This window comes from Equus quagga, chromosome 4 (genome assembly GCF_021613505.1).
Source record: "Equus quagga isolate Etosha38 chromosome 4, UCLA_HA_Equagga_1.0, whole genome shotgun sequence".
In the NCBI taxonomy this organism is placed as follows: domain Eukaryota; kingdom Metazoa; phylum Chordata; class Mammalia; order Perissodactyla; family Equidae; genus Equus; species Equus quagga.
In genome coordinates this window covers 4,591,552-4,609,092 of record NC_060270.1, presented here as the reverse complement: position 1 = coordinate 4,609,092, position 17,541 = coordinate 4,591,552, and the positions used below count along the sequence as shown (strand labels likewise).

Sequence of the window (17,541 nt, the reverse complement as noted above, 5' to 3'; positions counted from 1 at the left end):
TCAGAGAGCACTGGAGCTGCAGTCAAAGTCCATTCAATTTTAAAGCCAGATTCTATAAGGAAAGGCACAAACGACAGGCATGAGGAGTGAGTTTAGACAGGCTACCAACATGTGCAGAGCAGGAGGTCCCTGAACAGCCTCAAAGGTGGCTGGAGAGAAAAGAGAGTAAAAATGTTCCATAAAAGGAGCATCACAACCATGCACATGGAAGCTCCTAAGCAGGTGGCTGCCTCAACAGTCATGAGAGTGACCCAAGAGCTCCAGAAAAGGCAGTCAAGGGGTCACGGTCTAGCCACCAGAAAGACAAACAGCACCAACTCAGCCCACATGTGGTAGAACTTCTGAAGCCTTTACAGAAGCCAAGAAAATCTTCCTAGATGGTATACCCTAGCTTAGGGTTTCCATTTCTCAAGTAACATAACTTATAAGGAAAGACTGGAAGTCTCAAAATCACTTAAAAAAAAAGCATTGTGTATTTTCCCAGCTCAGGGCAAGAAGTATCAGGGTTCAACCTTGTCAGTCTCTAAATTCTGCTTCCAATTCAGGATTAAATAAATGAAAACCAAGGAAGCATCACAAATAAAATTGCCGTTGCAGAGGCAAGTCTTCAAGGTGGTCTCCAATGTATCTCTCTTAACAACTAAATGCACATAAAAACCTGCGTCAATGCAGCCGCTCTCCAAACAACTCAGAGCAATTCCTCAAGAATGAATTACTATCCTTCGTTATTAGTGAGTTCGGTTTTTCCCTTCGTTTTAAAAAAAAAACAGACAGCTATTCCTTTTCTGTTCTTTGCCTTTTAATGGTGTTCTTGCCTGAATTCATTGATATCAGTCAGCTTTGAGGCCTCAGAAAAGTACAGTTTAATTGAAAGAGGAGTTAACTAAAAACTGCAACAGATCCCCAAAGGCTCCATAACTTAAGAAACACTTAAACACCTGACAGTCCCTTCAGGGCAACAGGGAGGAGGGGTAGATGGGTAGGAATCACACTGAGAATGATGATATCTCTCATAGTGAGAGACACAGGCAGCACAAATTTTTTTCTACAAAACTTTTTCTTCTGATTATAAGAATAATACATACTACAAAAATTTTAGAAAATTTAAATGCTGCCAGAGCTGCTGATTTTAGCTTCCAAGAAGGGTAATGAGAGGACTAGGGAAAACAATGGACAATTATTATTTCTTTAGGCCAACCTATCAACTCTGGCCCTATTTCAGGTTTTCTCAGACTGCCAATGAGGTAGGAAATGTGCTTGGGGGGGGAGCATCCTGTAATTACTGAACATCCCTGTGCCAAGGAGTGGCAGATCCCCCTACAGTGCAAGTTTATGTAATCTGTCTGCTCAGCCCAGACACAATGGCCGAGGGGCCAGCCCGGTCACTGCAGGAGGAGGTCAGGATTTCCTTTCCCCCAGCTAGCCAATCAGTGCCTGGATAATGGCTTAGTCACTGTGAATTGTTTAAGTTCTGGGAAGAAATGGTGGTTGCTCTCAGAACTAGTTACACTTTTTTTTTTTCCCCAAAGATCGGACCTGAGCTAACATCCGTTGCCAATCTTTTTTCTTCTTCTTCTTCTCCTCCTCCCCAAAACACCCCAGTACATCGTTGTATATTCTAGTTGCGAGTGCCTCTGGTTGTGCTATGTGGGACGCTGCCTCAGCATGGCCTGATGAATGGTGCCATGTCCGCACCCAGGATCTGAACCGGCGAAACCCTGGGCCAAAGAAGCGAAGCGCGTGAACTTAACCACTCAGCCAAGGCGCCGGCCCCAGAACTAGTTGGACTTTTATCAGTCAGTAGGATCAGTGGCCTTGCGGAGGGGATGTGGGCACAGGATAGAGCCAACAAAACTCACCTCTCAGGCTCTGGGAAAGGGATACAGAATTAGAGTGGCCAGTGAAGAGGAATTACATTTTCTCCCTGGGTTGTCTCAGCCACTCAAATGGTATCAACAATTTCTCTATGATGATTCCCAAAGCAACATCTCCAGGTTTTCAGTGCCTGCCAAACAGTTCCACATGGAAGGTCCAACTACATTTCAAACGTGGCATGTGCCTACACCCAGTGCACTGTCGCTCTTGGACTGCTCTTTGTCTCACTTCTGATGATGGTCTGCCACGTTCCCTGTCACCCAGGCTCAACATCTGGGAGCCTTTCTCCATTTTTCTGCTTTTCACCGCGACCCAGTCCGCCACTCTGCCCTAGTATTTCTTTCTCTGCCTCCCCGTTGTATCTGTGCTTCTCCTCCCCAGGGCCAGCCCTCAGTCCACAGACAGCTGACCAACTACATTTACCCTCACCTGTCTAATACAACCTTCATTTGTGGTGCTGGTGGTCCTTCTACAACACTGTCCTGATCATGGCAATTCTCCACTCCCCCTCTCCGCTAAACAGCACTCACTTGGCACTCACATTACTGAACGCACAAAGTCCAAACCTTCCACCAGGCCCTATCTCTCTCCCTCTGAAACTCAGAACATCCTCCACACACCACTGGGTCTTCTCAGCCTGCACCTTTGCTCATGCTGTTTCTAGGACTGCAATGCTCTTCTCTGTTCCTCGTATTAAAATCTTACTTGACATCAATAACTAACACTTTGGATGGAACTTTGCAATACCTCTACTCCCCAGAGAACTTGCAAGTAGGTATTCTAATCCCCAGATAAGGATTACAGATGAAGAAACTGAGGTCTGCATAGGCTACCTGGCTTGCTCAAAAACATACAGCTAACTGGTGCCAGAACCAGAATGGAGACCCAAGTCTGGCTCCACAGCCTGTGCTCTAGTCACCAACCCAAGGCTGCCGTAAAACGTAAGCCTGTGAACAATTAAAAAAAATCAAACGAGGGGGCTGGCCCCGTGGCCGAGTGGTTAAGTTCGCGCACTCCGCAGCAGGCGGCCCAGTGTTTCGTTAGTTCGAATCCTGGGCGCGGACATGGCACTGCTCATCAGACCACGCTGAGGCAGCGTCCCACATGCCGCAACTAGAAGGACCCACAACGAAGAATATACAACTATGTACCGGGGGGCTTTGGGGAGAAAAAATAAAAAATAAAATCTTTAAAAAAAAAAAAATCAAATGGGTGCAAATGAAGGAATGAGAAAGAAAAAAAGGGAGAGGGTGGAAAAAAAAAAGAAAGAAAGAAAGAAAGAAAAAGAAAAGCTAAGGTGAAAAACCTGACAGATGGATAAAAAGAAGGAAGACAACAGTTCAAGGTTAGTGTATTTTATTGTAATGTACTAGTCTACATGTGAGGCTGAGTGTCTGGACACAAAGTGGAAGCAACTGGGTTAGGAAGGGTTTTTGAAAACTATATTTCAATGCTTATTTTTGGATTACCCTCACTGTCCATGGTGTAATTACCACAGAGAGATTGGGAGGTGAGTAGGTACAACCACAAACCATATTACATTATAAAATAAAGACATGAATTTCCTCTTACCTTCACCTCGGAAACTGGTCAGCTCTTTAATATAAATCATAGCACTGCAACTCTATTTAAAACCAAATGTTCTCTCACAAGAGGTTAATGGGGATGAGCTAATCAAACTACAGAGTTTCCTTCTGAAGGACCTCTTGTCATATAAAATGGAAAAATCTTCAGTGATAAAGTTTTATTGTATAATGACGAAGTTCTGTGAAAATCAAGAGAAAAAAGTCAAAGCAGCATATAAAACTCTGGGCTATTTGCCAGATTCATTATCTGTTATTTCTTTTTTTTTTTTTTTTTACGAATTAGCAGTGATTTACCAAAGAATACAAAAGACAAAAGAAGGCAAAGTATTTTAAAGATATTTTTTCTCCAGTTTTGCATTTCCTCCTTTTCATCAGCATATCCGTCATCATTACTAATGCACTTTTCCCATTAAACAGAGATAAAAACAAAAATACAAAACACTGTCATTCTGCTAACACCTGGCCTTGACCAAGCATTCCACAGCTGGGTTCCTGAGGGGTTCAGGCAGCTCTGAATCTGCACCCTCCCTGCATCACTCCAATGACCACAAATCAAAATGATCCAAGGTCTTTGGAGTATTTCAACTTCTAGAGCTAAAGGTATAAGGAGGAGCCTTGCAGTCCCTGGAGTCAGGAACACTCCTGATGGAACACTGCTTTCTTACACAATATGTTGCCAATAATCTGCAAAAAGTTCAAAGCACTTACAAAATTAATTTCATTTAGAGAAAAGGAAACATCCTGACTCCAGCTGTCTAGCTAGGATGTGATAGCCTCCCCATAAATGCTGATGTTGTTCCGGTATATTTTCAGATGTTTGCCCTCCACGATAATGTGAAAGAGCACAAGGATCAAGTAAAATTTAGGCTACAGATTCAAGACTTCGAAAAACACTGAAAACACTTTCACCTTTCTGTACTTCTTGTGGTCACTAAGGCTCCCTGCCATCTAATGACTTGCTGTAACCAAGAAGTCTTGTAGACTGTTCCATTTCTTTTAATAACCCATGGACTAAATAAGCCAAGATTTTAAGAATTTGATGAACACACTCCACAAATATACTCCCTTTCTTTCTACTGCTCCCTAGATAAAACCAATGCCTCTGCCTCACTGAACTCAGCATCCTTCAGACTTGTAATTCATTCCAAATCCAAATCTCCATGTTGAACTGAATTAAACCATTTTTAAAAAAATCTTTTCTTTTATGAATGAGCTTTCAGACTTGCTTAATCTCCTCCAAGGCATATGCTTTTTGATAAAACCCAGGAGCCTCCAACTCTGAGTAGAATATTCACTGTGTGGTCTTAAAAGAGCCATATGCATGGATTCCTCTTGCAATATGCACCCCAAATTTGGATAAAACTTTCTTGGAGTTATTTGACATAACATTCTATAAAAATCATCCAAGAGATGACACATTTTTAAAGCTCGATACTTCATTTACCGAAACATGTCCAAGAATAAAATTCATACCAGAAAAAAACATACCATCATTTTTTAAAGATTTGGGAATGACATGGAATGGGGGGGGGGGGGTGGGGGGGGGGGGGGGGGCTCCTGACAAAAAACTAACTAGCCTTTGCTGCCATCTAGAGGTTAAAACTATGTAGTGAAATCAGAGTTATCAAGAAAAAAATTAACTTGCAGCATCAGTGGTGTAGAAACAATGGAAGCCCAATAACTTCTGGGCAGCTGGCCCTACCAACAACTACCATCCCAAGCCACACTGTCTTCACCAATACATATCATCAGTAAAGCTTAAAAGAAACAAGCCCCAGTAATACTGTGTTCCATACCAACTGGTTTATTGGACAGATTTCAGTTCTGAATAACCTGTGGTGCTCACTAAAAATTCACATGCCTGGACTCTACCCTAGACAATCCAAGTCAGTAGGTTCTGAAATAGGATCTGGGCATCTGCAGTGTTTTAAAAGCCCCACGGGTGCTTCTGATGAACATCTAGGAAACCACTGGGCCTTGAAGCCCTGACCTTTCAGAGTTGAGCCTCTCATACCCAAGCAGGCCAGGGTTCCAAGTGAAAGAAAATTTAAAGCTTAGACCTAAAGGAGGTTCATCGATGGCTGTGTTTCTCAAAGTGTGGCAGGCTGACCACCTGCATCAGGTGAATCAGCCTGCAAGTTTACTAAAAATGTGGATTCCTGGGCACACGCATAGACAAATGAATTACAACTTCTAGAGGTAAGGCGCAGGAGTCTACAATTTAAATAGGATCCCAACACAGATTTCTATGCACTAACTAGGAGAACGAATCTAAATCTTGAGAAAGTTAAAAGACATCACAGAAATCTATCTTCGAAAGGCTATTATTAATGCTATGGTCACAAGATCAGCCGACTTGAATTAGTCCATCACTGATTTCAAATACAGCTGCTACTGCTCATGGTTTGGACAATATGGTTGATGTTTACAGAAATGTCCTGATCTCTGAAGTGCTTTCTTCCTTTTTATCCCTTAACATAACTTAGTGTTGCTTTTTCTAAATGTATACTTATAACAGAAAATGTAGAGAATATAGGAAATGTAAGAAAAGTAAAAAGCACCTATAACTCCACTAAACAGAGATAACCACTGTTAGCACTGGTGTATTTTCTCCTCAAATATACATACCTAAAGCATGTATATAGTTTTTAATGCTGCTCTTAACATGTCTGAATAAACAATTTCCTATATTTTCAAAAGCATCATTATTTAAAGACAGCATAATATTTTCATGTAATTATAGGGGAATTCATTTACTCCATTCTGATTGTTAGAGTCTTAAACTGTGTCCATTTTTCATCATTACAAACAATCCTAAAATGAATAGCCTTGCCTGCATCTCTGATTATGTCCTAGAAAAGATTCCTAGCAGTAAGATGAATGAGTCACAGCGTGAATTTTAGGGATCTTGATACACACTACCAAACTACTCTCCTAATCATCGTTGAGGCTGCTCATCTCACCAAACCCTTACTGGGCACTGAGTTTTATTACTGAAAAAAAAAAAAAAACAACAAAAGCTCTGCCTATTTAAGAGGTAAAAGCATTGGGTGAGCATTTCTGCACTGAAGATGAGACTATGAGGACAGGTTGAAAGGTAGGAATGCTCTTAGATAAGGAGGAAACTGATATCAGAGTAACAACATCTCATTTGCTATGTTTAGGATTAAATACAAAAAAAAATGTCAGAACACTAAGGCCCTAGGTGGGGCCGGCTCCGTGACCAAGTGGTTAAGTTTGCGTGCTCTGCTTCTGTGGCCTCAGGTTCGCCAGTTTGGATCCTGGGCGTGGACCTAGCACCGCTCATCAAGCCATGCTGAGGTAGCATCCCACACAGAGGAACTAAAAGAACCTACAACTAGGATATATAACTATGTACTGGGAGGCTTTGGGGAAGGGAAAAAAGAGGAAGACTGGCAAAGATGTTAGCTCAGGGCCCATCTTCCTCAAAAAAAAGAATACTAAGAACACCAAGGCCCAAAAACTCTTCTAGCACCTAGGCATAGACTAAATTGTACCAAAAGACAGCATATTCCCCACAAAGGTTATCCTTAGTTGAAGGACTCATATTTTTAGCCAAGTCTGTGTAGGGTTTACTTGAAAATCTAAATATGGTTATTACAAAAGTTAGGAGGCATTTTAAATAAGTGAATGTTTACATAAAGAGATAAAGGTATTTCACTGTACTTTGTCAGTACAATAAAAATGTAGAAACAAATTTCTATACAATGAAAAAAACATAAAAAGGGTTCCCATAAGAACAGTATTAGAAACTATGATGAAAACTACAATGCATTTTTAAAAGATTTATATGTTTGAGCTCAGTGCAAGGAAAGGATAATGAAACCAAAGAGGGGGAAAATCGTCATCGTCACCAACTGTGGATTATAATGGGAGAGCTACAGTTAGCTGATGCATTTGCCTCATCTCTTTATCAACAAATATTCTTACCCAAGAGTATTTTTCCTTAATAAATGCAAATGGAATATTTCTAAGCGAATAAGAACTCAATGAAGCCTTCACTCTTTCACACTGCACAACCCACTCTCCTAGTCCAGATCATTCAACCTATCTGTGAATCCTTTCTCACTCCTCACACATTCACAGTGAACAAACAGTAACACAATTCTATCTCCACACTGTGTCTTCCCCAACCTATGTCCTTACTATCCCGCTGCCACATACACACTGTCTTCAGAATCAGGTACAATTTTCCTGATCTAGCCCCAGTTTACACTGCCATTCCACCTCTCAAATACAACCTAATTTAAAGTTCCTCTATTTCTCAACTGTGCCCCATTTCCTGCCTCGGGGACACTGCCAAAAGTATTCCCTTATCCTGTTGCCAAAAGTATTCCTTTACTCCGGAATGCCCTCCCATTTCTGCTATTAAAAATCCTAAAAGTTTCTGCAGCCCCAAGTCAAATGCTACTTTCTCCATGAAGCTCTGTTAGACCTCTAGTTGAAACTAATCTTTCTCTGGCAATCTCATGACCCTTTGAGATTAATTTGTGACACTACTCTTGTTTATCTCCCACTATACCATGATTGCCAAAAAGCAAGAAACATAACCTATGTACCCCTGTATCTAGTACTATCTGCTGTCAAGGGCCTTGCACAGAACATACGCTCAACACATGCTGGCAGAATTGCTTTACTGAAGTTTTTTTCTTCAACCTGACAATCTTTAATCTGACGTGTCCCCAGAACATAGAGCTTTCAAAGAAGCTAAATCCTCCAAGCTGACTCTATGCCCTGAACAATGTCTGCTTCTCCACCAACTGTACCATTAACTACCTTTTGTTCTTCTGTTTCATTCAAGATCAAGGAGGTATGCAAGCAGAGAATCTCAACACGGCTCCCTAAACCAAAATCTACGAGCTTCACTAAGCTTTCCCCTAAAGCTCCCACAGGGCCTATGGATAAGCCTCTTGACCACACTGGCTGTGGGAAGCTACAAGTCATAAGGACTGTCACATCTAACACTTTCCTCCACATGGGAGGGAAAAGGTAAGTCATGCCAATGCACTGCCTGGATATATTCACCTACAGAAATATCTGGAAAGCTGAAATTACCAGTATGGAAGGCCAAAGACGAAGGTCACTTCTCCAGGAAATGGTGAAGCAGCAAGTGACAAATGTTTCATTCACAGGTTGCTGGACCTGGTGAAAACCATCCTGAAAGAGCAGTGCATCTACAATTACTTTACCTACATATGTGTATACACACACACACACAGGTCCAGACACCCACCCCAAATCTTCCCAATTCCTCATCCTACCTGTAATCCAACCCAAAGTTGGACTATGTATAATTAGCCTGCGATAGGACTGAATTCATTAGAACAGTTCAAAAGTTTTCTGGTGAACCCAGAAGTAATCCTTCATTCTACAGAACTTTATTGAATCATATTTTGCTAAGAAGGTGTGCTAGTGAGAATCTCTAATCTGCTTTAAGAAAGTCAGATTATTTCCATCAAATTGGCAGGACAATTAAAATCATATTTTAAAGGTCTAAAACTATGATTTCTTCATCACCAGAAGAAGAAGAAAAGTAGTAATTCTCAGTTACAAGGAGGAAAGAAACAAAGAAAAGAGTAATAGCTGAACACATCCTTTGTGTGGCTTACCGGATAATGGCTGGTGCAGTACGCACACTTGTCTGCTAGCACATAGTCTTCTGTACCACTTTTTCTAGTAAGTTGTCCCTTGTGTATAGACCAGGCCACGGAATTATATTGCTAGGCTTGTAAGGCAAACCATTTTAGACTGGTACTGCTGCTTTCTATGGCAATTAGGAAATTTGAGAGTCCAAAGTCACTAATATTGAAATCTTTTAGGGAGCTACGAACCCTGACCTGAGTGCTTAGGGAAAAAAAAAGACAACAATTTGTCATCTCATAGGACATTCTTTAATCATATCTCTTTCCTCAATGAACGCTATAGAAAAATCAGTTGATTCAACAAAAGCTTGAGATCAGGAGACTCAAATTCCAATCCTAGATTTTCACTCATTTGACACTGAGCTTGAAATTCACTTAGTCTAGGCCTTGAGTTTCTCATGTGTAAAACAGGAAAACTGAATAATTCTTCAAATCTCTTCCAGTTGTGAAAACCCACGAGGATGTCCAAGCACAGAACGTTGAATTCAACCAGCCATCTACAAGGCCGGGCACCGCCCCCAGCAGTAAGTGAAAGTAACTCTTCTCATCACACTAAAAACACTCTCATTGAATCAAGAGAAAGGTGTGCCTGTAATTCAGTGTGAACAGAGTAACACAATGATATTTTAAGACAAATAAGGCCTTTTTGACACAGGAGACAGTTATATTTCACAAAACTTCAGTCAGAAAAAAAAGAATCCTACAAAGAGCACGACCCAATGTTCTCTAGGATCCTATACCTAGAACTGGAGGCACAACCCTAGAAGAAATCTTTACAGCTAAGGACAGTGCTTTAGCCAGCTTTCCTAATGGCAAAGGAACTGCCATTTTCCATGCTCATCCAGCCAAGCGTGCTTCAATGCACTGATGCCATTGTAGAAATACCCCCGGGCCCACTCCAATTTCAAGGAGAAGGAGCTGGAAGCCTGGGCAGTATTGATCTAACCAGGCCAAAGAGAGGGATGATGTGCAGCCGTCCCAGAAGGCAACTGGCAGAGGGAGAAGGTGGGGAGGTTGGGTGAATTAAAAGCTTCAAGTGGAAAAGTCTAAGTTAACAGGAAGTAGTGGGAGAACAGTGGGAGGAAGTGGAATACAAAAGGTGATGAAGTTCTGACACAAAAATAACAGAAGAGAGCGAGCTCAGAGGGATGTGCAGGGCAGTAACAAGTGGACAGTGCAGTGGGAAAACATGCAGGGTGCCCAGTGCTGTGCCTGACATAAGCGGGTAATGTCAAGTGAGCAGAGGATGAGTGAAGGAGGGAGAGAAGGGCCATTCAGTCACAACACAAGTGAGAAAGGGCACTAAGAGACGGCAAAAGGTATACGACAGGGTCAGGAAAAGCAGTTACGCCAGGTGACACGCAACACTGACAACCATGAGAATGGAAAGAAAAAACACTGGACCGCCTATAGTGGAAAACAAACAGACTGACAAGAAGCAGAGAACAGGGAAAACAAGCACCAATACTCCCAGGAGAACAAAATACCCTGGGATAGTTTTACCTTGAAGAAGAGCACAAACTATGTTATATGTTGGAGATTTCAAAATTGTTTTCTCCTATGTCAGAAGACTCCCTAAAGTACATTTTCACGCCAAGATAAGTTCAAGAGCAAGCAACAAAAGAGGTACAAGATATTGTACAAAGTACTAAAAGACAGAGTCAGAAAATAACAGTAACACTTCCATGGCAAGCAGCAGAAACCCATCTTTAAACGGTAATATAGTTCTAATCCCATTAGGACAAAAGTCTGTACAGTAACCAAGTCTATTTTAATGAAAGAATTACCAACTAAAAACCATGCTTCTTTTAAAGCAATATGTAATACAATAAAAATGCATAAACAACTCAAAACTTGGAACACTATCTGGAGTTCAATGAAATGGTGTTTGACCTATAACACAACTGAAACACAAAGAATCCTGTCTCCTGAGCATAATGCTGTTTCTGCAGAAATGTGGCCCCTCTGAAGAACAATGAAAATGCAAGAAGCTATCCTAATAATTCCAGAGTGACTTTATTAAGTCAAAATTTTTAAAGGAAGCAGAAAAAAATCCAAGTGAATGAAACTAATCCAAGTTGTGACAAAAAAATTTAATAAGCTGATACTTCTATGCTGGAGTCTTTCCTCAGCCCGTCTTTTATTTAGCTTCAATGATTTCTGAACTAATCACCTAGTAACTTTTTGGAATAAAGTATCTTATTTTAATAGGAACGTGACTGATCTAATATATGACTGATAATTATGGACTGAGTAATGAAGTAATTGATGTAAAACACAATTCTCTCTGAGGTGTCTTTCAAATTCCTGCTTTTGGGGATACGTGACAGACAACCAGGGGTCTGACAATGAGTCTGGGGCAAAGGTCTGCAAACTTCAGTCCACAGGCCAAATTCAGACCACCGTCTGTTTTTGTATGGCCAGCAAATTAAGAATAGAGTTTACATTTTCAAATAGTAGAAAAAAATCAAAAGAAGAATATTTTGTGAGATGTAAAAATTACATGAAATTCAAATTTCTTTGTCCATAGATAAAGTTTTACTGGAACACAGCCACACTCATTTGTTACAGACAACATTTACTGTCTATGATTGCTTTTATGCTACAAGGGTAGAGTTGGGTAGTTTTGACAGTGACTGGATAGCAAAGCCCAAAATATTTACTATCTGGCCTTTCACAAATAAAGTTTCCTGACCTCTGGTCTAGTATGAACTAGACTAACAAGGAACTCAGGAATAAGAGACAAAGAAGAGCTTAATCAACTAATTTTTAAAAGCAATATTAGCAATTTAAGAATTCGATTAAGAATTCTATGGGGGCTGGCCCCGTGGCCGAGTGGTTAAGTTCGCGCGCTCCAGTGCAGGCAGCCCAGTGTTTCGTTGGTTCGAATCCTGGGCACGGACATGGCACTGCTCATCAAACCACGCTGAGGCAGCGTCCTACATGCCACAACTAGAAGGACCCACAACAAAGAATATACAACTATGTACCGGGGGGCTTTGGGGAGAAAAAAGAATTCTATGAAAGCTGAAGAAAATGCAGAAACTATATTTCAAGTTGTTTGTGATCTATTTAGTAAAATGTATAATTCTATCAATGCACTAAAGTGTTCAACTAAAGAACATCAGATAAGACACGTCAAAGGATTTGGGCCTCAAAATAACGTGTTATTGTTGAATCTGAGGGGGGAATAAATGGAAGTATGTTTAGGCCTTCAAGATTGCTGGCATTTTTTAAGAGATTCATAGACATTTAGCAAAACTACAGCAGAACTACTGTACATGTTACTTGGAGAAAGATGTGTAAATTTGTACCTTTAAACTTCACAATTGTTGTCAAGAACCAGTTGTTTAACTATTTGCAAGAATCATGGAAATTGTTAAACTACCATGAAGGTTATCTGTGAGTCTATTTGTTACACAGTCTTCAAGCACAGAACAATGACTAATGATGTAGTTCTCTCTCTCCTCTTTCCTTCCTTGTGCCTTTTAAAATTTATCCTGCCCTTGATTTTTGCCCTTGAACATCTGTCTTAAAATAATATTACTTGCATTTTGATTCAACCACATCCATGTATAAATATCATGATGTAAACAGATTTTCTCCCTTTAATTCCAATACGGTGTCTAAAGTAGGGCCAAGCATGAGAGCTCAATAAACGATTTTGAAAACGACATGCCCTGAAGTTGATTCTCTGTTGTGTGTTATCAACATCTACTGGAAATATTCTAAGTCTGAATTTTATAAGTAGAGGCAATGCTTTACAACATCTACTATGCATGGCTGTCATAGGTGAAATTCAACTGTAAAGGCCTAACTTTGATGTGAGAAAAGGAAAAAACCAAAAACAGGAGTTATTCAAGTTTAAAAGATCCAAGGTATTCCCCTACGTCATCATTTCCAGAAGGAACTCAGCATAGGTAAAGTAATATGATTTGAAGGAGATACTATAAAATAATATTACAATAAAAAAAGTACAATGCTCATTTTAGCAGTCTCAAACATAATGAATAACCACATTGATTATAGGTGACAAAAGCTGTTACCAGCAGGAATTATCAGCTCATTTACAAAGCAAAAGTCTGTTGTCTCCTTTCAAAATATAATTTATAAAACTAAATCCAAATATGGTTAGAACACAATGTTAGTAGACATAGTTGTATGACTAGGACTTCTAACGTATTTCCAGAAAGAAAAAAAGGATCATCTACCAAATCTGTCAAAAGCCCGGGCAGGACTGTGACAATGCTTCCAGCAGACCAAGTTTCTTTCGATGCAGAACCCCTACGTTGATATGCCCAAGATGTGGCTACGAAACGTTAACAGTTACTTTAGGCACAAATTCTTAGTGAGCCTCCTAAGGACCCAGCCACTATTCTGTGCCCTGAGGACACCACAAAGGACAAGATAAACAAACCTCTGTTCATGAGGCATTTCTGTCCTTGTGTGCAGAGAGCCCTCTGCTGAGAATTACCATAAGGTGATAATGTAACAGAACAACTTGATGGCTACTCTGGACTGGCTGACCAGGAAGTGCTTCTCTTTTGGTGATGTCTGAACTGAGGCCTTAATATTAGGAAAAGGCCAGCCATTCGAAATTCAGAAGGACAGCCTAGAAAAGAAAAGGAACAGCTACTGCAGAGGGCTAAGACAGAATGAGCTTGGCCTGCTGAGGCACAGAATGAAGGCTGGTGTGGCTGGGACAGTGTAGACCAGAGGGGGGTGAGTAGAAGATCTGGCAGATACCAGCCATGGTCAGCAATCTGGGCTTTATTCTGTGTGTTGGGGGATGTCACTGGAAAGTTTAAGCAGGAATGTGATCTGATCACTCTGGCTGGCGAGTAAAGAATAGTCCACACAGGGACAAGATGGAAACTGGGAGCCCTGTTACTTTACTGCAATGGCTAAGGCAAATGAGGATGACGGCATGTACTCTGATGGAGTTAAAGAACAAAAATGGAAAAAAAGATACAGGAGATGTTTTGGAGGTAGAGGCAAGACTTGATAGATCCGATGTGAGGAGTGAAAGAAAGAGATGAATAAATCAGGATACTCCTAGGCCTTTGTGAAATTGGGTAGTTGGTGATTTAATTTACTGATCTAGGGAAGTCTGAAGAAAAAGCAGGTCTGGGAAATAATTCGGTAGTTGGGTCGTATTTGTGTTTGACATTCCTATTAAAAAACTAAAGACTTCAAGAAGACAGCAGGTAAGTGAGCTCTAGGATCAAGTCTGAGTTCCTGGCAAATAGACTCTTCTCAAAGCCCAAGGGTACAACCTGCTTATTTGTAACTCTGAGTAATCACTGTTCTTTAGCAGAGTAAATTTTGGGAGACTCAGGGTTAACAGACACAAGTGGATAACAACGATGTATATAAACAAAAGCGTTTATAAACTATGAGCTCTTTAATTTCATAAAGGATTGTTATTTTAGAGATGAGATTCTTACCACTGATAATTAGAATAATTATCTATGAGAAATTTAAGTGCACAGACTGGTTTCAGATTGCCTGCCTATGAATCACAGCCTCCTCACTTACCAACTCAATAACATTGGGCAAAATCACTTAAACACTTAGTGCCTCAACTTCCTCACCTATAAAACGGGGAAACAGTAACTACATCATAGTGTGCTTGTGAAGATTACAGGAGCCAGTACATGTAAAGCAATGAAAACAGCATCTGGCACATAGTAACCACTCAACAAATGCAAGTGAGTACTATTATCTGCAGTCTCCTGCACAGTACACAGAAGTGTCTTCACACTTCAGTTTTCCAGTTAGATACTTGGTAAGAAATGGCACCAAAGACTTAGAATGACCTAGGGAAGCATATGAAAAACCCTCCTCAAAAGAAGTGGGAGCTAAGAGTTTTGCAGATTGCTAAAAACACCCTCTTCAAAAATAAGCTTTACATGTGCCCAAATCTGTATCTCCAGCCCCAACCCAACGCTGGAGTTCCAGACGCATATACCCAGCTGCCTACTGGACACCTGACTTGGTAATTTAATAGGCATAGTATTGGAATAAAAAGGGAAAACAATCTGTGTTCTTTTCACTAAGTGAATAATGATCACGTGACCACCTCTAACTGCAGAAACCCTCAGCTCTGCTCCTAAATCACAAAATCCATGCTGTGAATGGCATTCTCTGTTTTTAGCTTCACACTGAAAGTGCCCAGTTTGCTCAACTACATGAAATCTCAGGCATTGTATCTGCTCACTTCAGCATTAATGTTTTACATTCATGATTCTACTGCATGGATTGTTTACTATAAATCACTTCAAATAATTTCTTAAGGTAGGCAGGGAATAAGGAAATGAAATGAAGTATCAGATGCCCTTAGATGACTCCTAGGCCCTGTTGCCTTAGGCAGACTGGGCTGTGCACTCCTCAGCAGAGGCAACTCTCAGCTGCCTTATCCTGGGCCATGACTCTAACAACCAATATCACCAATAGTGTGACCAGACACCCGAGGCGGACCAAGACAGTCCCAGCAAAGTTCTAATAGCATGGCCTTCCTCTCTCAAAAGTGTCTAGATTGGATGAGAAATTATATGTCTATCCATGTATGTGATCACCGAGAGCTCTGCAGCATGTTTCATGTATGAATGCATTCATTCATAAAATTATAGCTTTTAATACCTGAGTCGAGGGGGTGAGGGGTTATTAAAATAAATGTGGAACACCACAGCTGCAAAGAAAGGTACTTGTGCCTTCAAGCACAGAGACATTTGCTACAAAGTTGCAAAAGAGTCAGGAACTTTAATCCAGGAAGTATTATACTGGCTACCCTTTTAAAAATGACATCTGCTCAGTTTGTACCTGAAGGCCGCCCTCCTGGAAACAACGCTGTAGGAGAATTTTGTTGTTTTTAATGGCTATTTCACAACTCATATTTCAAGATTAATATTTGCAGCAAATATGTATCAAATGTCAGTCACGTGCAGGGTCCTGTGGACTACACAGATATGAATCAGACTTCGGTTTTCTCCTAAAAAATTTTGGAATCTAGTAAAGGAGAGGCAAACTTTGCAGAGTAATAAAAAACATAATTGCACAGTAAGCCTTAGGGGACTTGAAAAGTTCACGGGAGCCTGTGGTGAAGAGTTAGTTACCGCTGCGCACTCAAGGATCAAACGTCCACCGCACTGGCAGTGGGTATATAGCCAAACAAACCCAGTTTGAATTGCATTAACTGACTGCTAGTCTTGTTTCTGGCACCAACCGGCTATGTGACCTGGACAATTTCCTCGACATCTTCGAGTCTCATGTTCCTGCCTGTAAAATGGCTGAGTTCAAGCGGATGATTTCTATCTAAGCCTCCCTCAGGCTCTAGAAGTCCAAATTACACGATGCTGCTGGTGATGCTGACGACAGCCAGAGAAACGATGGCTTCTATGTGCCGCGCACACTGCGCGCCACGCACTGCGCTAGAGCGCATCACCTGTACTATCTTCATTCAGTCCTCACAACAATCGCATCAAACTGGCATCGGTACCCCTATGCCACAGACGAGGAAAAGGACTTCACGAAAACTGTCCTATCCATCATGAAAGGAGGAGAAGTAAAACGGCGCTCGGAGAAGGGCCTTCGGGCGGCCCGGGTTAACGTCACGCCCGGCTGTGTCCCACGCTGGTGAGTCTCCCGCACACCTGCTCGGGGAGGCGGCCCCGGCCGTGTGCACCACGCGGGGCGGCTGCCGCGACTGAGGGGCCCGCCGGGGCGCGCGGGGACTCGGGGAGGAGACCCCGCGGCAGCGCGGGCTGGGGGCGGTACCTGGGCTGCTGGCCTCTCCCGCCGCCTGGTTCTCCCACCACTCGTCTCCGAGGTCGTCTGCCATCTCCACGCGGAATTCGCCGGCTGGGGGTACAGGCGCTGGCGCACGCGGAGCCTCCCCTCAGACCCCGTCGTCCCCGCCCCGCGGCGATGACGTCACACCTCCGCCCCGCCTGCCCGGCGGCGGCGCCCAACGCGCCGCAGTTTCCACACGGGTGATGATGGGCAGAATCAGTCTAAAGACTCAAACAAATCCTCACAAAAACAAAATGACAAGAAGACGCATAAAAAAAATATTATCATCTTTTAAAATAACTTCTTTTAAAACTTCTTCTTTAGTTTTTTTTTTTTTTTCCTGAAAAGGTATTGCCGAAAGTGCGAAACAGAATGGTGAGACAACTTTTCTCTGTTCCGTTTCAAAGACCAGGAGCGGCGGGAGAAGACGCTAGCACGTGGATGTGTTTTCGTTTCTGTCTCAGTTTAGGTGTCCGTGTGCTGATAGAATTTGCTCTGGGAAGACTTGCACAAGAATTCATGGCCGTGTATGTGGGTACTGCTCTTTTTATACGATATGAGTAAAGAAAATGTCGAGTGGTCCGGAAGGGCCCGCCCACGGAAAGACCCAAGTGGTGGGGAGAGTT

At 41.7% G+C, this 17,541-nt stretch overlaps 1 protein-coding gene across 1 annotated transcript in view; it reads right to left on the bottom strand.

Annotated features, from left to right (window-relative positions):
* The window catches only part of CMSS1 (cms1 ribosomal small subunit homolog), a 362,276-nt gene extending 345,251 nt beyond the window's left edge, over nt 1-17,025 (bottom strand). The window contains exon 1 of the mRNA XM_046658605.1: nt 16,901-17,025. Coding sequence (XP_046514561.1) covers nt 16,901-16,964 — 64 coding nt within the window. The 5' untranslated portion in view covers nt 16,965-17,025. The remainder of the gene's footprint in view (nt 1-16,900) is intronic.
* Between the last annotated feature and the right edge of the window lie 516 nt (nt 17,026-17,541).